At 40.1% G+C, this 25,800-nt stretch overlaps 2 protein-coding genes across 2 annotated transcripts; one reads left to right on the top strand and one right to left on the bottom strand.

Moving 5' to 3' along the window:
• Positions 1–1,836: 1,836 nt before the first annotated feature.
• col26a1 (collagen, type XXVI, alpha 1) lies at positions 1,837–23,154 on the bottom strand (the record flags this gene model as incomplete). Its single annotated transcript, XM_079353184.1, has 15 exons — positions 1,837–3,748; positions 4,585–4,669; positions 4,758–4,802; positions 4,882–4,917; positions 5,340–5,402; positions 5,483–5,535; positions 5,982–6,074; positions 8,098–8,226; positions 8,333–8,431; positions 9,477–9,603; positions 9,681–9,742; positions 20,694–20,797; positions 21,370–21,492; positions 21,701–21,771; positions 23,077–23,154. Coding segments are annotated over 15 exons (1,308 nt in total), but the record flags the coding sequence as incomplete, so codon positions are not given.
• On the top strand, positions 23,046–25,588 carry srprb (SRP receptor subunit beta). The gene is made up of 7 exons (XM_079354186.1): positions 23,046–23,350; positions 23,656–23,750; positions 23,837–23,914; positions 24,002–24,084; positions 24,190–24,326; positions 24,444–24,498; positions 24,695–25,588. Exons 1-7 carry the CDS (start codon positions 23,182–23,184, stop codon positions 24,903–24,905), a joined length of 828 nt encoding a protein of 275 aa, XP_079210312.1. The 5' UTR covers positions 23,046–23,181; the 3' UTR covers positions 24,906–25,588.
• Positions 25,589–25,800: the final 212 nt, after the last annotated feature.

Here is a 25,800-nt window from a genome sequence, read left to right as displayed (position 1 = left end):
GTGAAACATAAACCCAGACTACATTTACTTATTTTCATGCTTTTTACATCAAAAGACCTTATCTAGAAAATGGGAGGGAAAAATGCATATGAAACAACAAAACCTCAAGACAAATAAATAGTGTGGCGTTCCCATGGCAGCGTGGTGTAGTAATCTGACGGCTGGTTTCCCATGGCTGTGTCTCGCTGCCCCATAGACCTCCACTCTGTCTCACTGATGGCTCCTGTGATTGCAATCATCCATCTTACTGTCAAAGGCAAAAAAAAGGGCAAGAAAGGGGGGAAATCACACACACCATCTCCTTCTCTCTCGCTCCCTTGTGTCCTGCAAACAAGCCACCCCACTGTGAGCAGAGACAACAAATGGACCACAATCCCTTCGCTTTGTGTTTATGTTTGTGTGTCCATGCTTACACGATCTACAGGAGAGAACATGTGTGGGTGTGCATCTTTGGTTGTCTGTGCGTGCCCATTATACTGCATGATCAGTCACTGGAGTGTGCACTGGGGGGAGCGGTGGACATGTCTGATCTTGCAGCTGATCAAAAGCACCAGAGACTTGCTCCCTTGTGGCCATGCGAGTGGGGCCTCATATCAACATGTCTCTGTTCAGTAGACAGGAAAAACAAGAGAAGAAGAACAGGCAGAAAAAGAGGAGGAGGGATGGGGGCTTACATCAGGATAAAGACGGAAACAGGCACAGATGAAAGAGTGCACAAAAAAGGCCAGGGTGGTATATATGACAATGACACATCAGTACACTTATCTCCCTGTTCTGATAAGCTAATTGAATGGCAAACGAAAGATCTGTACTTATCTGTAGATCAAATACCATTCGTGATCACACTCTTCAAATCTGAGGACGCTCTGTATCATAAAAGCTAACAACGTAAAAAAGAAATACAAAAGGATTTAAACCCTTTACCTGTTCACTCACAGGTGAATCAGATGTTTGCATGCTTCCCTTCTGGATGTCGATGATCACCTTGACAACGAGAACTTGTGTTATGTGATCACCCACAGAGAGGACAAAGAGCATGAGTAAAAAAAAAAAAACACAGAGGAGATGAAACAGAGGGATGAAAGGAGAGGGAAGAAGAGGAGCTGTAAATAGTCTCGCCATGCTGTGAAGTTGTGGTGTATAGCATGTGTTAATGTAATTATGTGTAATAAAGTGGTGACTCCACAAAATGAATCCCTTTGTTGTCGAGACTTTAATCTGACTTCAATTATCAACACAGATCTATCTGCTGAGCATACTGTCCCGCAAAGTCAACAACAAAGCAGCACACCTGAACAATGTTTAGCATAAAAGGTAATAAAAAACAAAACAAAAACAAAAACAAAAGGAGGCTTTAAAGGAAATACTGCAGCCCTTAATAAAATATGAAACATTATCAGAGACTGGACAATAGAGTCAGACAAGTTCAAGTGTTTTGTATTAAAACATGACCCTGAGGCAAGTTAGATATCTTGGGAATAATGCTTAGGGTATTTGCTATAGTGTTATAATTCTAGTGAGTTAATTAATACACCTACAAGAACATCTGCCAGCAGAGGGTTAGCTTAGCACAGTTTGTTGTATCCAATTTTAAGAGAGAAACATACAATAAAGGGTTTAGATTTTAATTTCATTTAATTAGGCTGCAACTATATCTTCTGTGGGAAGCAGTGAATTTGTGAGGTCTAAATTTGAGAAAGTTTGGTAAATTTAGGAGAAAAAAAAAAGTTTCTAAAAATAGTTTGAATTTTAAAGTCCATTTAAATTTTACTTTTGTATTTTTACATGAGCACATTTTTACTTGTGTTAAATACATGTGTTTTTAAGTAACAGTACTTTTACTTGAGTATAATATTTAAGTACTCTTACACCTCTGCTGACTTACCTTTCCTGGGTATTCACAGAGCCTGTAGGCCCTCCTTTGTAATAATGAAAATAATACTTGCAAGAAAAAAACTAAATTAAGCAAAAAGTGCCAAACAAACAAAGAGACTGAGCTCTAAACAATACCAAACTCTAAACTCTTGAAACTTACCAGTTCTGTTGCACTGCAGCTCCAAACTCCAACTAAGAGGCTGACAATCCTCCTTTTATGTAGGAGCTGGAACCAACCATAAGGGCATGGAAGTCAGTTCACTCTCAGGTGACTATTACCTGTTCTACAAACAACACAAACTATCTGCAATAAAGCAAAAAACATTTCAAAAAAAACATTTCAGTTCAGTAAATACTGATACTACAATAAAACTGCCTTTAAATAACATTTTTAATCTCATCAACCTAAACATCCCTTCACTTCTACCAAACATGGCACCTTCCACTTGACACACCTCCCTATGAACCCATGGCTGGGTTCAGCTCTGTTTGACACTTCCTGGTTGAGAGACAATAGTGCACTCAAGTCTGTGGAGCAACAGGTAACTGGCAAGATATATTTGATGTGTAACAATAAATAAAATATTTTAATGTAAAATTGTCAATATGTGTATTCTTTTGGTTAGAAATATAATGTTTGAAGTCATTATTAAATTTCATCATCACTTTTATCATAAAGGGCTTGTTGCTAGCCGTGCTAAGGTAACATATGCCACTCAAATTATAAAAAACTCAGGTCTCGGCTATTTTCATTTTAACCTAAATGCAACTAAAACTGCCCAGAAGTAATATTTTTACACAAATCTAAGCCTCACTCATAACTGATAATTGTTCTGTGTCATACTTTGGACAGAGTTAGCCTAGTCCCTTCTCCGTGTTGCCAGTCTTTGCACTAACATATCTAGCATTTGATCATATGAGTAGAATCAATCTTCTCTTCAGTTCTCTGGTAAAACATTAAAAAAAACAGACATTTTGTAAAATTCAAAACCATTCCTTTACAAATGAACACTGTGATGGAGAAAACAAAAGTTGTAACAAGCTTGATACTCATGGGCCAACAGACTCTGAGACTTATTGCACAACAATCACATCATTTTAAAAAACAAATCTCAGAGGCAGTTTGTGTAAAAGTCCATGAAATCTTTTCAGGTCTGGAGCTCGAACAGCCAGTCTGCTGGAGGTGCACTGGGGACGAGCTGGGTTTGTGGTTTCCAGGCCAAAACTCAACAACTTCAGCATCTTTTCCTTTTTTGAGATCCAGATGTGTTCTCCAGCTGTTATTCATTTCACCTAACTTTATTTTAGGCAGATACTCTTGGCAGCTTGTCTTGTCTTACCTCAGTTTTAACAAGGCAGAGCAAGCAGACATAGACAGGGAGAAGAAAAATGAAGAAATATGTTTGACAGGTTAACAGAGGCCAAAGCTTTATGACATTTTATGAGACTATATTTCTTCACGCTAACTCATACAGTACAAGTACAGTTGCTAAAGTCATGTAGAATTAACAGAGTCAAAAACCTGTCCATGTGGATGAAATGCTCAGCATCTCAAGCCTGCAAAGAGCCTTGTTTCACAAGCCTGTACTCGTTCATAGTAAACAATACAATAAGAGGTAAATAGATTGTAATAAATCAGCAATAAACACAACATAAACAAATACTGTACGTCCAGTCAAGCAACATCTGCAACTTCCATTACAATTGTACACAACACATACAAAATGAGACTCTCAAAGGGGTGTTCGCCTTTGTCTCTCCCCCTGTGTCGCTGAGAGAGGAGGGATCTGGACAGGCTGAAGGCGCTTGATCTTTAGAGTAGAGAAAGAGAGGGGGTCCGATATGCTTCCAAATCCAGATCCTTCAGAGTTATCTATGTAAAGACGTGAACAACAGAAGAATAATCATCCAATTCAAGTCTTCTCTTACTATTGCTTGAAATGAAGTACTTGACATATTTGGTAAAATGTTTTTTCACTCTCTGGAAGATTAAATCACTCTAATGTCTGTGTGTGAAATAAGACGTAATGGACAATCAACTGGAAAAGGTGAGAGACAGCTAGCTCAATAGCTAGCCATACAAAATGTTATTTTGCATGGTAAATCTAAAAATAAAACACACATTAGTAAAAATAATATTCCTGCGTGGGACTATTTCATGTTTGCAAGGCAAGGCTCAGATCCAAGAGTTAGACCTGCACAGCACCCTTTAGGTAACAGTCAGTTGAAGTTCAGGTGCTTGGATTTTGGGACTTATTAAAAAGACGATTAAACATGTAGAGAAAGTTTTATAGGTGTTCAGCGGATCTTATTATCAGAACAAGGCTAGCACCTGTTAGGAGAATTTTAAACTGGTGTTTGCAACAAGTGTTGGCTGCCTAAAAAGAAAAGAAGTTACTTTGGCAATCTCTAACATGTGTTTTTATGTGAAATAGCAACAGCTGCTGTCGTTGTACTGTAACTTCTTTCGGGATATGACGTCGATTTTGTTAGCTTTAGCAAGAGCAAGGTCAGCTGTTTCCCCCTGGTTCCAGTCTTTGTGCTAAGAGGCTAAATGTAGCTACTGGTTGAAAAGTTTCTGAGTTGTATCAATCTTCTCATGTACCTCTCAAGTAGAGAGCAATTATGCATATGTTACCCAAAACTCTGTAGCGTAATAATTCTGATCCCTGCTAAAATGTTTGCCTCCATCTTTGTTTTGCTCCTCACCATGAATGCCGATCATGTGCTCCAGGATCAGGACCCTCTCAGCCAGGATTTTCAGGGCCTCCCTGAGCTGCTGCACGGCCTCGCCCTGAAAAACACAAACATGTTTCTTTCATTTTGGGGCCTTAAAAAAAAAAAAAAAAAGACCTAAGCAGGAACATATACTTGTCTCTCACCTCATTCAAGCCTTCTCCTGGCTCTCCTTTTGGCCCTGGTGCTCCCTGTGAAACAAGATTAAAATAATCTTGTCATCTCTGTTTTTTATGTGTGCTTTGTGCAACATACAACCGTCATACTTACAGGTAGTCCCTGCTGGCCTGTCAAACCTGGAGATCCCTGGTAGAGAAGGAACAGAGAGGTATAATTTAAGTTGTCTGCTCACACACAAACTCTTTATCCCCGTGATAATCTTTCTCTTCACCAGCTCTCCAATCTTAAATCATGCTAGTTGAGAATGGGATCAGGTTTAAAGACAGAGGCCCACCAGAGGGACGGATAAAAGCGAGGACCTGACATGGCTGCTCTGATTAGTGAGGCCCGGCCTCAGATGAGAGCGGAGAGAAAAAGAAGAGGATTAGTCACAGCTCTGAGTGCGTCTTTGAAGTAAAGCTTGTCCACCTTTAATGTGTTTAAGATTGCACGACAGCTAGGAACATTTACAAACCATAGAACAGAAAACGTTTCGATAGTTCATCAGAATCAAATATGTTCAGCCAGTGTGCTAATCAAATAACGACAGGGGCTTTACCCAGCCTCACCTTTTCCCCTGGATCTCCTTTAGACCCAGGTTCGCCAACCTTGCCTTGGAGGCCATCTTTACCCTAGTGTCAGAAAAATGGAAGATCAGGCATTAATGAGCCCAATAAAACCATAATCATTTTATTCATTTTGAGACACTCACATCTTGTCCAGGCAGGCCAGACATCCCTGCAGTTCCTTGCAGTCCTGGAGGTCCTGGAAACACACAGAAAATAGTTACACATGAGGCGGAATGATGACATTTGCACAATGTCAAAATATGATCCAGTCTCTAAAACGATGCTTTATTTAATTACAAATGATATTGTCCAGTGAGAGAGAACTGTCAGGATTTTCAAACAAAAACTTTGACCTTCACATTTTCAGTATTTATTATGTTGCAATGTCTATTCAATAAAGACTCTTTAAAATTAGATTTTAAAAAACCAAGTCATATTTGTGTATCTGCCTTAATCAAGTCTCCTTGATTCATGCTTACCTAATACATTTTTAAAATTCAAATTCATTTCCTTGTCTTGATCCAAGACAAAACATCACATAGAAAATGACACTCTTCTGTAAATATCTATAAAATAGATCTATTAAATAGACTGAAGGCATACTGCGATGTTTCACCTGAACTTTTGGGCATATATTCATACCTGAGGGCCCCACAGGACCGGCTGGACCAGCTGGACCAGGAGGTCCAGCAACGATCTCAGGAGGAGGGAGAGCTGGACTGACGTGGAACTCCTCTGGAAAAAGAAAACATTAAAAACATTTTTTAAAGCAAAAGTGTTATTCAACTTTTACACAAATGTAATCTTGAAAAAAAGTGCTGACTGAGCTTTCATTTATAAACCAGTCAAGTGAGAAAAATGTAATAATGGCTTTTTACAATTCAACAACATATGACTACTGTCTTTATATACAGAATAGTTACTATATCCTGGTTTCCTCATAAATGTCGTCCTTTCAGTAAGAAATGCAGAGAGAGGGGATCAGTCATGGTGAATTTAAGACCCAAATAGATCATGTGTGTGCATTGATACTTGACTCTTCTGCTTTTACACCTGTTTGTTTTGTTTATGTATCTTAAGCAGGTATAACGATTTTTTTTTTTTCAAACCCCCATCATCACAGGTGGTTAGGATCCTTTTTTAACTTAACTGAAGAGTTAAGACCTCAAGAGTCAGCAGTCAGGCTACAGAGTTTCATCCTCAGTCAACAGGAGGATTAGATCCACTTTGACCGACAGGAACAGCTGGTCTATCTCAAATATGTCCCAGTAATGGAGCTGTAAATGTTTGGACATAACTTCTCTTGACAAAAAAAACACCCCGGAGGTTGGAAGTTGTTCCTTGTTCGCAGCATGTAGGATGTTTTAAAGTACGCTTGTAATTTTAAATTTGTTTGCAACCGCACCACACTTCCCCTCCACTTCAACATATGTTAGGAATCAGTCTTCCCCCCTTGTTGAGACAGCGCTGTTATACTGTGGCTACAGTCCACAGAGCAGCTCTAGAAGGAGCAGATTTCCCTCTGGAACTGATTTTCTAATGTTACAGTCTCCTCCAGCCTGGCTGCCTCCCCGAGAAACTCTACATGAGTGGCAGACGATCTCCTCCCTCTTTCGTAGCCGGCCCAGATTTTGGCTCGGGGCCTCGGCCTGTTCCCCCCAAACGCAGACTGTTGTGCTGACAGCTAACAAATTAGGCCTGATTTACAGCCAGTTGGCCCCCCCTCAGCTTACATGGTCCCACAGACCCAAATCTACATAGTTCCAGACCCGCAGACACAGTCCCAGGCTCAGAATGGCAGACGTAGCCAAAAAGCCTAATCAGAGCCAGCAGTCCTCATGAGGTTGTGATTATAGCATGGACTTCTGCTGCCTCCCTGTGGTGAAAGCTGGGTGTTAAATATCAGACATGTAACTTTTGCACATGTGCATGTTCTTCTGTTTTGTCTGTTGAAACAAAAACAGGTGTAAGAGTTTGTAACAGCAGAAAAAAAATTAATGTACGTATATATGTAGTTTTGACTTTAGAATAGGAATCTTTAAGGAGTGTAGACGAAGATTGGAGGCAAATGTCTATCCCACAAATAAATTCAATTGTTTTAAAACCATCTGAGCTAATTAATTGATGTTGCATTTGGCTCCATAGTTGTTTCTGCTTAATGAGGCTACAGTAAACAGCGGCTCAGCAGCAGCAAAGCACACGGAAACAATTCAACTAAATTTAAGCCAGCCCTTCACTGACTGCGCAGAAACAATCCTCTCTCCTTTATCAACTTACCGGCACTGAAATCTAAAGACATATCTTTCTCATTTTTAAACTTGGAAGCACACCTGCTATGGGCTCTGTGCTTCCACCTATGACCCTTTCAAACTGTTTTCCAAACAGAAAATCCCATCTCGCCAGAGTTCACATTCTGCCTGTCAAATTTACAGGGAAAAGAACAGGATAGACGTACTGCATGAAAACTGGTGAAGCACGCGACTCATTGTAGGATGAAGTGTGCATAAACGGACCTGTGGTTTTGGCATAAATTCAGCCCATCCAGAAAGTGAACGCTTCAATGGTTTTACAAATTGTTCTCGGGTCAGAAATCAAACGTGTGTGTGTGTGTGTGCGTGTGTGTGTGTGTGTGTGTGTGTGTGTGTGTGTGTGTGTGATCGACAGCTATTATGTTCTCATTTGAAGCCATCTGGGACATTTTAGCCTTAAGTAATGTAATTCAAAACAGGGAATGTGGGAGGTTGAATTATTTGCTCACCTTGATTGTCCACATGAAAAACATCTCCCCGCTCTCTGATAGGAAAGGAGCTTGGCCCCGGAGCACCCGGTGGACCGGGAGGGCCGGGGAGACCTGCTTCACCTGGTAAACCTCTGCCACCCTTTGGTCCTGAACACAAAGGGAAAAATAAAATACAAAACAAAGTTAACAGATTCTTTAAACTATCTTTAAATAAGCTAGACTAAACTGGAAGGTCTCATCCTTGATATTTTACCTGTGGGTCCAGGTGGTCCTGCTCTTCCAACTGAACCAGGTGGTCCAACAGAACCTGGAAGCCCTGGTGGTCCGATTGGTCCTGGAGGCCCTCGATTTCCTGAAACATGAAACACAAGGTAAGACAATCAGAGTCAGAGGAAGAGTTTCAGAAATATTTCACTCCACAGTTTTGGGGGGAACTGAACCTTTGAACCAAGTTTGAGGAGTAGTGTTAGAAAATAGGAGGCAATAGGGTCGAAGCCTTGCATTATGGGAAATGTAGGATACAGTTTTTATAGCATGACTTGTACTACAGGATTTTTATCAGAGTATTTCAGCATCTAATGCCTAAAATTTTACAATTTAAGGGGAAATGTAAAACTGACATTTGAGAAGTTTTTGACAAATCTCTACCTGTAAGCTGGTTGTCATGTCACATTTTATTAAACTACTAAAGATCGTTAATAAAAAGGTGCCAAAGCAAAAAATAAAGGGACGTGCAAAACATTGAAAAGCACAAGCCAAAAGTCAACAATCCAAACTGGGGGATTTTAATCCCGAAGTGCAAAAAGATTCTTACACTGTAAACTTACACTATTCTCTACATGTTATATCCTGTCTTGAGAAGCCCAACTAGACAAATAAAGTCAAGAAAGATGACAATACTGACGTTTGTGGGCCCGGAGTTTTATTATACATCATTATTTTAAGAGGCAATGCTTTGTGCTTGGACATGAACAGTTTAAAGCTCCTGCGAGGAGTTTTCGGATCGTGACGAATTAGGCGCCCACTGTGGACAAAAAGGGCCTTTTGTTATTGTTGCTGATTTTGTCCTTTATACTGTATGTGTGAGTGTTTTTTAAAAAAAAGATCCTGCTGCTGTTTCAAAGTCAAACGTATCACTCATTGACATTCCTTCCTGTGGAAAACATAAACAAGTCTGTTACTGTGCTGTTAATCAGTTAGTCTGAAACCCAACCTGCAGCAGTGTGAGGCTTTAAAAATGGATAATATAGAAATAGTCAACGTTCATGCTGACAGCCTGGTTTGCTTTTGTAGTCATAAACAGGCCTTGACATTGATTTAAGCCTATGACTACCCCACACACAGGAGCTTTACTATATCCTTTAAATATTGCATAACAATTTAAGATGTGTTGGCACCTTGCGGCAGGTATGACGGAGGTGCAATAGGAGTGGGTTGGGGTGCATCCACCTCATTGTCTGTCGAGCCCTTTGGTAAATTGTTGACTTTGAACAAAGAAGAACCTCCCTCTTCTAAAAGCTTGATCTGGAACAAAAGCAACAGATTTAAGACAAATCTTCTTCTCTTGTAATCAATAATCAAGTCTGAAATGATGCGTATACCTTTGATTCAATGGCGTTTATTCTGCTGTTCATGTCAGTGAAGCTGGTACAGTTCAGACATTCTGTAAAGAAGAAAGACAGACATTTACTTTCAAGGCAATCATATTTCTTCTTCCCCATCTGCATTTTCCCTCCTTTCCTTCATCTCTTTCTCTTCCTGGCACCATCAGAAGTGTCTCTCTACGTCACATGGAGCAAGCCGACATACATACGACATCCATCAAACCAGACCCCTGTATATATGAGGGCTCCATAAATCATGTCTCTCACTCACAGAATAAATATTATTTGACCTTTTATAAAATCCTCCCCCTAATGACACACACAGACACACCTGCTCATCTCCTGACGCTGCATGTTTCCTGTGTCTGCCTTCTCACAGGGTGTAAAATTGCCACCTTTGGCTTGTATTCAAAAAATGCATCTTCAATAGGAGTGGCCAGGAGAGGTCAACAAATGCTTTGGATCATTTGTTTTCTTCTTTTTCTCTATTCTTTGACAGAAAGAGTCATATTGAATATATTGACAGATGTATTGTTAAGTAAAAACAATTAAAAAGCTTTTTTCCTGTTTGCCTTGGGCAACTGCAAAATAATACTATGCATGTGCAACGTTGAAATGCTTGTTAAGCAGGGATGCCATCATCGCTCTGTTTTGGACCCACTGGTCACTTCTCTTACAAATGATACCAAACAAACTACCACTAAAACCACAGATAGCTACACATTCCTCACTGCACTGCAATTTTGGATCCTTTACATGAGCTATAACTCTAAATCCAAAACACAGAATAGTACAGTTCTTGGATGAAACCCAGAATTTGTTCTAAATGTGAGCCTTCTTCTGGTCTCCGGACCATAAGACGTCTGGAATGTCAGCTGTTAGTCCCACAGTTGGGACTCACCCACATTGTGGTCATAGTGGGGATACCTAGAATAAGGAACAACTGGTGCTCATAAATAACTACAGGCGCAGGAAAAAAACTGCCCCAAACTGCTTTGGTTTTTTGCCTAAATCATTGTCTCTGACCGCAGCACACAGTGTACAATGGTCACCGCTGAGGTTTCTGTGTCACTGAAATAGCACAGCGTGATTATCTGAGCTGAGTCTGTGAGAGTCTACAATCATCTACATCCAGTCCAGTAATGTATGGGACAGTGTGGGTGCGGCTTCTCAATGCTTCAACATCTTTAATCTCTCCCTGGAGACAAGCCACAAAGGGGAAACAACAAATCAACAGCTCAAGGCGAAAAACATTCCTCAGGATTAAAAAACCCAAATACATCGAGATGTTTCACCAAAATGACCCAACATGAGCTGTTTGTTGTGACTGACTGCACAGCATATACTACAGGAACACAACACAGCACAAAGGCAAGACTGCGGGCAATCATGAGCTCCACAATGTGAGAGAACTGATGAGTTGATATGTCTTCATCTCACCCCATAGTTATTCATCATCAGCCCAAAGGAAGTCTCCACCCTCTTAGCACATCAATCGAAAATGCATTCCTACAGTTATTCTTTGATGATGTGGTGACATTTAGTTTTTAACAGCACTTGTGGCATGGCTCGTCCTGGAAGGTTGGAAGGTCCCACACTTTGGTGCAGACTGAATTATCTCAACTGCAGTAATAGTTTCCAGAGGATTAATCCTGATAATTTTAGTGGGACACTGATTTTTTTCCTCTGGTGAAACCACAAGGTTTTGGATTTGGTAAATAAATTGAAGACTATTGGATGGATTGTCATCAATTGGGATAAGAAAGCTTTCCATACTTGCAGACAATCAATCCCAATGACATGGCTTTTCCTATAGTGCGAGCAGCATCTCAAAGTTTAAACTTAAGTATCTGGTATTATGTTTATACACACGGTAATGCCTTTCTACGGATGGATTGTAGTTATAAATGTGATCCTATACTTAATATTATATGATTTTAAAAACTCATAGAAAACTAAAAACTTTACCAGCAGATTCAGATGAGCTCAGCCTGAACAAACATTTTTCAATTTGTGTTCAAGAACTACAAAAACCTCTTTCAAAATCACAGACATTTATCCCGTACAAATGACTAAAATTACGTTTTGAAGATGTTAGCATAGTGACTATAGCCTGTGTAAAACATAGTCTCTATGTTGTTGAGAAAAAGGCAAAGAGGTGAAGCTGAGGCAGGCTTCAAGAACCCTGGTAAACAGTGGCACAAGGCCACCTGTCAGTCCAATGAACAATGTCCTGAAATATTCCCAATAATGAAAAACTCCAAGCCTTGATGTAAACAAAATGGATACGGTCTTAAAAAGATCATCCATATACAGTTTATATTAATATATAAATGAACTTAGACACTGAAACCAATTTTTTGCCGTTAAATAGGAGCAAATAATTTTGTGATTTCTGAGCTTTTAGGTACAGCCTCAAGTGTACACTGGAGGAACCTCAGGGTTTTCTCCATTTAAGGGTCCATTCTCAAATATCAGTGGAAAGTGTGAACAAAGAGTTTACTTTACGATTATAATGATAATGAATTAATTATGAGTGCTTTCTGCTCCGAGGACACTAACTTAAGGTTACAGGTCAAATGATCACAGCTAAAGAGATAACTTGTTTAATTGCTTAAGATGTCAGAAAGAAACCAAACAAGTCTTATGTTCTAAACATGTGCACAAGGAAAACACGAGAACTGAACCACACAGCCATATATATGAACCAGCAGAGCAAAACATCTTTTTTTTTCATTTCTAAAAAGGTGGCAGGCGGGACATCCGTCATTGCAGTTGGAATTTAATTATGTTGGGTTAGAAAACCAAACTTCCGCTGGGCTTGTTTAGAGCAGGACCGCAGCTACAGAGTCTGTTTGGATCCATAATTACACCATGGCAACATAAGACTGGGTTATTTTTCTTGGATAGGGCGCAGCTCATGGGAAATATTCAGAATTGTGTTATCTTTAGTGGAAAGCCAAATAAACAGATAGAACGAGGAACGTTTTCTGCTCAAAAAGATGTGAGGTAAGAATTGTTATGTTTGTGGAATTTTTTGAGTTTCAGTCTTTACTGGAAATGTACTGAAGTATAAGATTGTTTGTTAAAGAACCATCATGTAATTGAACAGGAAATACATGACAAATGCATATTATAAAACTAATCTACTACTAAAGGATTAAAAATAACAAAAAAACAGAGAAAACTTAAATGACATAACATGACATCAATCAAAATATTATACTGCTTTGAAATGCAGAATATAAAAGGATAACATGTCCATAAATAATGCGATTTATTGGCAGATCTGCCTTATGCGATCATCTCAAGTGTAAAGTGGACAAAAATCAAGAGAAGAGAGCAGACGGGCTGCTTGGATCAAAGTCCCCCCAAGCAAAGCACAGCAGAGAGTAAACAAGATTAGAAACTCTTGGGAGATAAATCTTAATTTAAACAAAAACCAAAACAAGGACCATATTTCATCTCCGCAAACTAAAGAAAGAAAAAAGACCGGTTGAATGAATCACCCTCCAGTAGATGGGATTCATCGTACAGGATATTTTGGCATGAGTGTAAGTCAGACTGTGGGCATCGTCTGTTGAAACATTTCCTACATTAGACCTGGATACAGATCAAAGAAATCCCTTTCTTTCTTGCAGCTTTTTTTTTGTACACACAAACACAGGCAGGCAGACAACCTTAACTGCAAAACAAACCATGACGCACACAGCTGTGGATGGTCGTTTTCATAATGCTTTCTCTGTCTGTTCGAGTGAGCAGGGCGGAAGGATGATGTATTGAAACATCTTGTTGGACCGTCTGTAGAGTCGCTGTCACACCCCCAAGATACACAGACAAGTCTGTGCCCAGTCTGTAAGCTGTTTGTGTGTGTGTGTGTGTGTGTGTGTGTGTGTGTGTGTGTGTGTGTGTGTGTGTGTGTGTGTGTGTGTGTGTGTGTGTGTGGACCACAGTCAGAGTCCAAGAGCTGGCAGTGTCCCATGAGCCTGTTGTGTGTCTGCCCCAGCCAGCAAGTGGTCAACTATTGCTGGCATAGAGAGCAGCTGGCACAGAACACACACACACACACACACACACACACACACACACACACACACAAAGATACACAGATAGACACACTCTTACTGTCAAAAACGTTCTCACTAAATCACTTACACACGATTTTGACTGCGGTAGCTATGTAGGACAGTAAATTCAACTTTTTTATTTTTTTAAAACCACCATGTCTAGTTTTAGACAGTGAGACCATTTAGCATGTTTCACCATGCTAGCCGACAGGAGGCAAACTATTTAATTAACCTGAAGCTATGACACGTTTTGAATTAAAGAGATGTTTAGTGATTGATGGAATTTCCCATTCAATTTGATTCAGTACCTTCATTGGTTCAACACCGTTAATACTATCGTAATGGTTCACTTTCTCTTTTTACACCATGCAACCTGGATAACAAATTATAACAGGATTTGAGCTTCCAACTCTGAGTTCTCCAAAAAGTGAAGAAATCGTGGAACTGTTAGACATGAGTTGTATGTTTAATTTGCACTATTGCCCACAGCAAAATTCACCTCTGGAACAATAAAATATTTCTTATCTTATCTTAACGTTATCCAGAAATATAAAATTGTCAATGAGTCACTATTTTAAGTTGCTGGATCATTTCAAACAATAAAAACAATTAAACTACAAAATTTATGGTGATCATAGAAGCCAAAAGATTTCAAGTTGGTTATACAGATTTATTCTCTGCTGAGAGATAAGTAGTTTCAGAGCTACAGGACTCACACTGTGATTCACTAGTGCTTCAGATATTCAGAAATAAATATCTTGACAACTTTGCAATAACATTTAAAAAAAATCTGTTCTGACTTGTATTTAATTTGGAGATTTCTAAGGTTTTTCAATAAAGTCATTAATGTCAAGTTGTGTATATTATGGTTTATCACCACATACCTGCAAAACCAAACCTAATTAAACCCCCATCTGCCTCAGCTGCACTTGAGCTGCATTGAATACTAAGTAAAGAATGTTAGCATGCTAACAGGGAAATGTTTATAGCCATGTCTGACACCTACCCTCCAGCAGTGGTGACAGGCCAATAAAACAGCTACAAAGAGATATTAAATTTTCTCTCTGATGGTCTTGTTTGCTTTTATGTGTCATAAAGAGGCATAAATATTCATTTAAGTCTGTTTCAATACCAGCCAAAGACTCCTTACTCCTTAAATATCTCCTTCAAAAGAGTTTAATTTTTCACTCAGCAAAGTTTCTCTCTGAGTTTAAACTGTTTCCATGGGTCACTATGTCAAAATCACCAATCTAAAACCTACATCCTCAACATTTGTAAAGTTGATTTCTCACATACAGTATAAACAAACTTTTACCAAGTTTAAAAGGCACTTTTCTCTTTGTTCTTTCACATTTTGTGCTGCAAATATTGCCTGCACCATGTTAGGGTGGAAGACTTGCAATGCAAATGGGATCATTTTGCTAAATCCACGTTTTGTCTTGTACAGTAGCACAGCTCCTCTCGCATGGCTTTTGGTTATTTGTCTTTTTCAATTTAAAAAAAGCACACCACTAGTGTTGAAAGGAGAAGCCACCTCAAACTATCGTGGTTTGCCTCTTAAAAACAACATTATAAATGTACTGCAGGGACTTTCCAGCAGACGAACAGACACGCGTTAAACAACAAAACTTGTGGAAGCACAAACCCATAGGTTACACCACCCCTTTACGGACACATGTGGCTTTGATAGTCCTAAGAAACCTCTCCAGGAACCTTTCTAGGGACTCATGAACTCTACCTGCTTAACTCAACATAAACAGATGTATGGAGCTGCAGACAGGGAGACAGGGGGACTAATGGAGGCAGGAAAACCTCAATGATAAGCTGCTGAAAGAAATGAAAAACCACAGGAGCACAAACAGATCCTCATCCATCAGGCCGATCAGATCCGGGACTAGGAACAGCTGAGTTATCCCATAGCTCCCTGCAGGTCAAAAGTCACCTTCTGACCTATATTTGAGTAGAGCCAGGGACGTGACAGAGACATCAATCCTATCCTCACACCGTGGAGGCTACACATATGGGATATAGTTCTGTTTTATCACTTTACTCCAAGGAGGGGAGAGCGACAGATCTAAAGGACATAGGAAGTAAGTTAGAAGGCAGCGAAGAATATGGAAGATAAAGAGCTTGGCAGTGGAAAGGGGAAAAAAAAAATCAAGGACAAGGAGAGGGCAAAACAGCAAATGCCTGCAGCGGGATAAGATGATAACATGGAAAAAAATGGAGGGAAGGTAATTCAAAATGATCTATTATAGCTTGTGTTAAAGATAATCCCTCTAACAATGGGTTTCACCACACTTCCCTTATTTCCTCCTCATATGGCTGCAGAGGAAAAGCGGCTGCAGCATTAACAAATTAGCACATTTGACATCTTAAGCTTTCAGCCAACTTTTTGCTTCTTTAATTAAATTCCTCTTTAACTTTGCTTTTAAGAGTGGCATTTTGGCACATAAGCATTAAACTTTGTTAAACCTCTCGTCCTGAGCGTTTGCATGACATCAAAGGTTACTGCTGTCATCGGAGGAGGTCCTGGCACTTATTATTTTTGGATGAGGCTTCCCCGCACACAGACATTACCCACAATCCTTACTGTTAATAAGATCATGTGTGCAGATAGGCGCTGGTATGCTGCTGTGACAGAATGGAAAGGGGGGGGGGGGGATGGCAGGGAAATTACGAACACATTTCTCCCAAATGTGTTTCAATATGTTCCATGCCGTCATGTGTTAGCACAGCTCCGCTGAAAGCAAAATGTAAATCTTGAGATGCACTGTACATTGCCAGCACAAACCAGACTGTCAAATATATTGACAGGTTGGGGCGTCAAAGAAATATGTTCCTAAAACGCCCACTTTCCATTAGTTAACAAAAAAATACCCACACTCTGCAAGCGGATGAAAGCTAACTCAGTAATTCAATAGAAAGAAGGGACTAACTAGAGCATCAGTTGTTTATTTTAGTCCAAATTAAAATGTGAACGTCAACATTTTTAGAGCTGCGACTAATTTGGTGCACAGTGTTTGCACAAATGTTGAGTAAAAAAAAAGCTAATGCATGTTCACCCCAATTACCTATACTGCAAGAACACATATTCCAGTGGGATGTTTTGTGATTAAAAGTAGTCTAGTACCCCATAACACAAAGAAGAGCACAAAATCCCCACAAGAGAAGTATTCATGGATGATTGCATTCCCTACTCGGATTATTATTATTATTCAGTGGAAAACTGAGGTTTATTACTTTAATAATTACCAAGTTGTTTGGTCTACTGATAAATTGTGTTTAGATTGAATGACCACTGAAGTATTCTTCTGTTCCGATTTTTAGGGTAAAGTTAACTTGAATTCCTGTATAAGTCAAGAAGACTACTTGATATACTGTAAGAACGCCAAACAAATTTGTGCTACAAGTTAAAACCTTCATAAATCGATATAAATGCTGTAGTAAATTTTTTTTTAGTTACAAACGAAAAAGCCGATCGATTCTGAAAACGATTCAGGAAAGCAGGGATGAAAACATGGAACAAGAGCCCGTAGAAGTGAGAGATTCAAGCATTTTCTAATCTTAAAAAGGCTTAACTTTAACCCGTGCCTTCTTTATGAATCTTTATCTACATCTCTGAGGGCCTTTGAAGTGGAGCCAGAGCCCCATCAAACCAGGACCAGAGGTGATGTCATCTTCATTGGTTAAGGCTGTCCTCTCTGGCTCTGATAGAAGCAGCTGGCTCCGAGCCTACACTCTAAAAGGCCCAACTTCGAATTTGTTATTCTAACATTTTAAACATTTCAGTTTAAACAAATTAAAATAACACTTTGAGCGAACTTAAGTGCATGAGTAGACCTGAATACTAATTTTGAGTTAAAACAACCTAAGATAACACTTTGAGTGAACTTCTTAACCTGAGTTTTCACAACACATTAACTCCCTCGTTGAGTAAACTCAAAAGAGCTTTGCAGCTGGTTGCTTTACTTTTTTAAGTTTTCTCAACTTTTTCTTTTCTTAGAGTGTACAGAGATTCATTCATTCAAGGACATAGAAACACATAGAATTCTGCCTCCCAACAAAACTAACCACCCTTAAAGACTTATTTGACATAAAAAAATGCTAATTTGCTGTCCTGCTGGTAGAAGATCAATACCATTGTCATGTCTGTAGAGAAGATATGAAGCTAACACAGCAACATGTTATTAGCTTAGCTAGCATTTAGACTAAAAACCGTGAAAAACAAACAACCTTGCTCTGTAAAAAAAACACAAAAAAAACATCAAATGACTTATCAGCCCAGTGTATCTAATTATGTCTTGTTTGCCAGCATTGCCTTCCATGATGTCTCTTTGCTAAGCTAAGCTAAGCTGAACATACCATCCAAAAATGTGGCTTTGAATAAGACAGACAGGGGAGACTGTAGTCAATGTTTTTTTTGCTTAGCCAAAATAAATAAAAGCAGATTTTTATGATGAGGCCATATTTCTGAAGTAGACCCTTAGCAGTAATTTTAGCAGTAATTTAACAACCCAGAATCAGAGACGAAACTTAAACGTACAAAAACAGAGAGATGACCTACCTATATGTTTTAGACAATAGAAACCAATCAGTCTTCAATCAACTCTTTAATTGACACTGTGAATACATCCGATCACATGTAGCATTGATATAAAACTTCACAATGTGAATTCAGCAGCATCCTTTATGACCCCTGATAGCCCTCACGTGTTTGACAGTGAGAATCTCAGCCGTGAGGCTCGTATTTATAAAGAAACTCCGGCTGTCCTGAAATCTTTCAGAAATGTTGGGAGTACAGTATGAAAAGGACTTTTGGGAGAGTGTAAATCAGGCCTTTCACCCATCGCATTAGCTTAAATTGTGAAAGAGATGCCTGTAAATCAGAGGGTGTATTTTAGGACAAACACTTAAAACACTTATTCATATCAAGATTTCCTAACTTTTCATAGGTTCAGCTCACTCCAGAGTTATTTTCCTATGGACATGAACCAAATCTTGCTTGCATGGGGGTGTGTTTGAATCTCAGATCTTAGTGCATATACATCCACCCCTTCAGAAGGGGAATTTAAAACAAATCTCCAATGACAATGACTTTGCAAGCATACAGCTCAGTATGGATAAGGTCTTTAATGTTATAGGGGACAAACACATCTTTGAGCCTTAAAGAATTCCTGATATGCATTTGCACTGTATCTGACTTCCTTGACTTTAATCCACATGAGGGGGACCAATCTTTGTTTCCGAGCCTGATCGGAGCTTGGTCACGTTTGTTACAATGAGCTGCCGGAGGAGTGTCATGCTTGTTAATCTCTGTGGGGCCACTTTCCCACAGAACCGGCTCTCTGCTCTGCTGCCGACTGGGCTGCTCGGAGCAGCTGGAGGAGCCCTGTGGGACAGACTCTCTCCTCATTACACTTTTCTCTTCAATTCTCTCGCATCACAGCCTCTTCCAATTCTAACACCTTGTTGTTTTCTGTGCACTCGTCCTAAGTTTCTCCCCTCTGTCCTCTCGTTCTCTCCCTCTGACACACTGACCTCCTGCCAGCTCTCCCTCCTCTCCTTGGTGTGAAGCAGACTGTGCACTGACGTCAGCCTCTGTCTTTAAGGTCTCCTCAGTTCTGTCTCTTCCATATGGAGGCAATTTTCCTCCTTCTCTCTCTCTCTCTCTCTCTCTCTCTCTCTCTCTCTCTCTCTCTCTCTCTCTCCACAGCCATTAGAGCTTGCAAACACATTTCAGCACACGTTAAATAAACAGCCAGATTACTTCTTCACACTCCTGCAACCACTTTGCTCTCAAGTGAACCATAATCTCCGACATTACAGACTCAGCGGATGTTTTAATTTCTGTGTGGAATAATATCCATGACTAGGCAAATAATGGTTCCCAAAATGCCTCTGTGTTTATTCCATTAGTATTCATGTGTATTTTCTTAACTTGTGGTGAATTTTGCCCTTCCAAGTGCAACAATGAATAATTCTGCAAAATGGAACAAGGTGCTGTAATTATGACCAATAACAAAACGTGCTCATTGAGGTAACTGTTAATGTTGGACAAATTTAGGCAGACCATGCCAAAGTTTTTCATCACACACAAATCGCTGCTGGGCTGAACTCAAAGACTTTAAAGAAGCACTGCATTTCTGTTTCTTAGCCTATGCAGCCTTAGATTTTCATTGACATGCATCCAAGATGTTTGAAATACAATCTGTGGAAACATGTTTGTCAGTGTGGTTACAACCAGCGGACACACATATATATATATACGTATATGTTCAAACAACCTGACATAAGACCGCCAAACCCTCTATCGTTCTGTTTCTTTAGGCTGACCATGGTGGCTCGCCCCGAGGTGAAATGCCTGTCTTTACTGGGATCTCAGTCTGCGGTGTGCGGCCGAGACTATATCCCACTTTACAAGCTGCTCCTCTGGATGTTCTTCTCAGATTTTTTCATTCATTCTTTTCACTGTTAAAGCCATAACGATATTCAGAGAGACAGGAAACCTCTGTGTAGTTCACAGAGTAGTGTGTGTGCGTGTGTGTGCGTACATGTACAGAAAATAGAATAGAAAGTTACAGATTCTAATCCTCTTTTCATGGGAAAGGTATGCATGCACAGCTGTAAAAGAGAATGTACAAAAACCACAGAGAACAGGATCCTTTCAAGTGTTCATTAACTGCGTTTAATAAAACAGGCTTTCAATCTCAAAAACAACTCTACGGTTATATCAAACCCCTGCACAAGAAGCAGGGTTTGTTAGTTACTTCGCGACACACCACCAAACATAAAAAAGTGACTGATGTGGGTAAAAGCTGCCTGCTGCTGCTAAAGAGACACAGATGAACACATTGCCTTTATTTCAGTCTCTGAAAGGATTTTAATGAGATAAATTATATGAAAAAAAGAAATACAAAAAACATAGATATAAGAAACTCACCCTCACGACACTCTTCTCCCACAAACCCCGGGCAGCATCTCCACTCCAGTGCAGTGACCTGCTTGTAGGCCACCTTGAAGGACGGCCGGATTACGGTCCTGTAGCTGAAAAAACAACAGCACACAGTCACTGACTTCAGGGACACATAAATTCACAGACATGATCAAGCTGGCAAATATCAATGTTTAGTTTGCTCTTTTAGTGTTTGTGAGGCCTTTTGACAGCATCAGGTCATGTGAGGACAGAAATGAAGGAATGAGAGAGGCACGAAAGGTCCCAGACTAAATATGAAACAGGAATGATGTAGTTACATAAATGTTACTTTACTTTATGCAAATGGATGCCTCTAATCCAGTTCTACTGGAAGATAGTTGGCCCTTCTGTTAACCTTTGAAATAATTTAAGTCCACTTCAATGTCTTTTGGCGATAGCATCTCATGTTATTTTAATAAAGAAGGATTTGGAATATTTGAACAGAGATTACATTTAAAATAGATTATCATTTACCTGTACCAATACAATCTTTTGACTTTGGAGAGGGGAGAAAACACAGTCCCTGAGGTTCCTTTGTACTAAGTGATTATCTAAAACAAAGCATCAGAATCCTAAAATCACAGGACTGACGGGAGACCTGGATCTGGCTAAAAGGGGCTCGTCAGTAGAACTTTAAGGGTACCTGATGACGTTGGAGCAGGGTCCGGGCCATCGGCATCCCTGAAAAACTCTCTGCACTGAGGTTTCCGTCCCATTTTGCACCTGACAGGAAACTGTTTTGGAAACAGTGTACTGACACCAGTTCCTGAAATACAAGACAAGATTTTATATTCCGGATGAAATCTGTGAAATCCCAATTAAAAATACTGTTAGGGAATAGTGTGCAAAGGAGGCAAACTTTAACAGTCACAAAAAACATGTGTTGCAGTTTGATCGAACTGCAACACATACTTCTAAAATGTTTCTTCTCATTGTAGAAGATGGAGTGAAAACCTATGCGCATGTGAGCTCACCTGAGTTGGTTGCTGGTCCCGGTTCCCGGTGGTCCCGTGTTGCCGCTCTGCTCCGATTTGATCCGCTGCCGCTGCACAGTGATGCCGGGAAAGCGATAAACAAACCCTGTTCCCAACGAAGCACACACAAAACTCATCCACATGCACAGCGTGTAAACGAACGGGAAAGACATCGTCTCCTTTTGATTGAGAGATATATTTTCGAGGAGACCGACGACTTTGTAGCGAATCCTGAAGTTTTGGAATCCGTACTTTGATAGGAATTTCGAAAGAAAGTCTAAGCAAACCAAACTGAAGCCCTCACTATGTTTGTCATTTCATCTCCCGCGATTGAGAAACAAACGGTCCCTCTCAGAAGCCCGACATGAATGACATACAGCCCCTTCCTATAGAATAATGCGCTTTTCTGACGTTTGACATCGTGCAGAGGACCGAGGAGTCAAATATCCAGCGTGCGTAAAAAAGCGCGCGGAATGTGAAGGCTGTGAACGGAGTGCGTAAAAGCGCGTCTGATCCCGAACGGAAATCACGACGATTTGGCTTTAGATCCCATTTTACATCTATGTATCTTGTCTGTGTCTTGTCTATTGCCTCTATCCTCGTCACTCCCAAACCGATGGGAGTTTATTTGAACAGGACACAACACATTTATTTGGAGCTTGTCTTTGTTAGTAGCAGAAACATCAGACAGATTTGCCAGCTATAGTAAATTATTAACAAAAACACTTTTAGAAAACGCTGATTAACAGAGTTGCCATTAAACATTTATCTGAATAAACGGGCTAAATACACCATAAATGTTTTGATCAACAATGTATGAACAGTTTCTTAGGATCATTGAAATTATTTTATAAATGTAGAGGGTCATTTTTTGTCAGAAACAAAAAAAAATGAAAAGGGAATTTCAACATAACAGTGGGATATAATGAAGGAAACTATGTATTTTACTCATTATCTTAAAATTTGGATTACGATTAAGTAATCGAAGACTTTAATACACTTCACCAACATTTGGATTTATTACATTATCTTTTTTTAGCCCGGTATACTTTTTTGCTATTTATGTTTATATTTAATGTTGTACTTTTAAACATTGAGAACACAGTCAACAGAAAACAAATTATGTGTGTATGTGTGTAAACATACATGGCCAATAAAGCTGATTCTGATTTTCTGTCTATAATTTATTATTTCAATCAGAAAGTTTTTGACAGAGCCAGTGTTTTGATTGAGTCAGTTTAATTATAGCTTATCCTTGTTGCTGTTGACTTAACTGTGTATGATATTTGTCTTTTCAGGGATATCATGACAAAAGGAGAAAAGCTGAAGCAATAGGCTGCACAGTTCCTGTGGTGAGGTCCCACTTGCTCCAGCACCTTCTGGTTGCTGGTCTGCAGCGCCCCCTGCTGGCTCTCCGGGCTCTGTACAGGCTGCAGGAGGAAGGAGACGTGTCTCAGTCAGAGATTAGCCTGGGCGGACAGATGGAGGCAGACAGCACCGCTGGCAACATGGAAGAAAAAGTAGACGCTGAAAATGCAGAAAACCCTTTTGAGCTTTTGGTCGAGTCTCTTCGTCAGCAGCTGGAGGAGCAGGATCCGGTTTTTCTGATCGGATTAATCGTCGCTTTGGCTGTTGTTGTCATCACATGCGGTGAGAAGTTAGCATGCTAACATAAGCTTAACGTGCACGCTGTGGCGTTTACTTTTACCTGCAGGGTTACTGAAGCCTGGGCTTCAGCATGTTATCTTACAGTGGACTTAATAGTCAAGGAAAAGAAACAACTTAAAAAAGAAGCCTAAAAAAGGTGGACTAGGAAGCTAATGGCCAAGTTGAAGCAAACGTCAACAGCTTGCACAATCTGTCCGCGTGCCTCCCGGAAGTTATCAACATTTACAGAGTATCTTTATTGTGCATACCACATAGTTTTTAAATAACCCATTTCATTGTCTTTGCAGTGTTCCTGAAGTATTTTCTCACCAGTAAGACTGTCAGAAGCGCTGTGCTGCTGGTCGGCCTGTGTGACTCTGGGAAAACCCTCCTCTTCAGCCGGGTGAGTTTGTGATGGCCACGTTGTCTAATTCAGCTTGTGCTTGGTAAAAAAACCTGCCTTTTTAAATGCATCTTTTGTTGTTGCAGATGTTGTCAGGAAAATTCAAACGCACCCAGACCTCCATCACTGACAGCAGTGCTCCATATAAAGCCAAAAACGACAAAGTAATAAAGGACAGCAAACTATCATCTCCAACATAAACCTGTCATGATAGGCACGATGTATAGTTGTCCTCTCCCTCTTGTACACAGGCCAGTACCTGGACTCTGATAGACCTGCCAGGACATGACAGCCTTCGCCATCAGTACCTGGAGAAGTTCAAATCTGCTGCCAGGTGAGGACAACAAAAGCCTGTGTGGTTTTTATTTTTCTGTGAGATTCGGGTTTCATGTCACAGATTGCCACCTCATTGCCGTTGCCCTTTCTGTCGTCTTTCCAGAGCGATTGTGTTCGTAGTGGACAGCGCCATCTTCCAGAAGGAAGTGAGAGATGTGGCAGAGTTCTTGTACATGTTGTTGACTGACGCTGCGATCTCCAGGAACGCTCCAACTCTCCTGGTGGCGTGCAACAAACAAGGTCCAACAACACTTTTGCTTTAAAATTCTGTGATTTGGTTGTTGGTCTGTAATTTCAGCCTGCAGCTGAATTTGCTTCTCTGTTATAGTTCCATTTACTGGTCTATATGTGTTACAGATATCACCATGGCTAAATCTGCTAAACTGATCCAGCAGCAGCTTGAAAAGGAATTGTAAGTTTTTTTAAATTTGGGTATCGATTGTGTGTGTGAAATGTGTTCTACCTGGTTGGGAGCGTTTTGGATTCAGTCTTGTTAGCTCTAGGTTACCTGAAGTGGGAACTGAAAGGTCTACTTGTCTACCTCCCAAGCACCGGGAAAAATGTATTTTTCTGATTTATAAAGCCTCAACCTGTCCTACTTCTTTTAGGAACACCTTGCGAGTGACGCGCTCTGCAGCTCTGAGCTCACAGGACGGCTCTGTGGGCGGGAGTACGTTTCTGGGGAAAAGAGGCAAGGACTTTGAGTTCAGCCAGCTCCCTATGAAGGTGGAGTTCCTGGAGGTCAGCGCCCGTGGCAGCAAGGGAGAAGACGGGGATGCAGACATACAGAGCCTGGAGAAGAGTATGGCTAAACTGTGAAATCAGCAACATTACCCTAGGGCAGAATCTGCCTCTAAGACACGCACCACAGATCAACATATTTAATCAAAGGAGAGAAGACAGATGTATCTCAGTGGAGGATATATTTGACAGGAGTCACCAGTCAAACATGTTGGTACATGTGCTGGCTGTAAAGCTTAAAATGATATGACGGTGAAGGAGCATGGAACATGTAAAAAGAGTCAGAGTTTAGTAATGAAAAGGCAGCGCGGATCATTAGGTTGTTTTGTAGTGTTGGTGATGATCTTCCGTAAATCCTACTGTGAACATCTGCCTCCAAGTGCTTTTTTGGGAAGATATGTATAGTTTAAATTATTTTCATCAACTACATTTGCCGTTCACGAATTCAATTGAGATCATCGAAGAGGTCACAGAGTTTCAACGTTTTTGTTTTAAATTTAAGCTAGCGTGATTTATAAGCTGCTTGATGAGACGGATAGCTGAGATAGGGATTTACCTTTATTCAAGTCAGCCATGTGCCTTTAGTTTTTTTTCTGGTATGAGAGTTTTCTGCCTATCTGTAAGAAAGAACTTGTCTGAAAGTGTTGTGTGTGTATACAGTGCATTTGCATTGAATGTATTGATTCAGGATTTTGTGTGTTTGTACTTGTCTGGCTTGTTTCAAAAGTGAACATATAAAAGTTTTTGATGACGCAAACTGATTAATAAGCTCGATGTCCCTTTTTTCCCCTTCGAAACATGCGCTTGCCCCCCTGTCATCGATTAAGCCTGTGATGATAAACAAGCATGTTTAAATCATCCACACACAGTGTGCTTCCCACTATTACAGAACGTGTCTGTCAATGCTTCATGGATGAACCACAAGCAGCTTAAGAGATGTGGCTCTCAATGCTTTGTGAACAGCTATCACACT

Source organism: Symphodus melops (genome assembly GCF_947650265.1).
Source record: "Symphodus melops genome assembly, chromosome: 10".
Lineage (NCBI taxonomy): Eukaryota > Metazoa > Chordata > Actinopteri > Labriformes > Labridae > Symphodus > Symphodus melops.
This window is presented reverse-complemented; position numbering and strand designations above follow the sequence as displayed.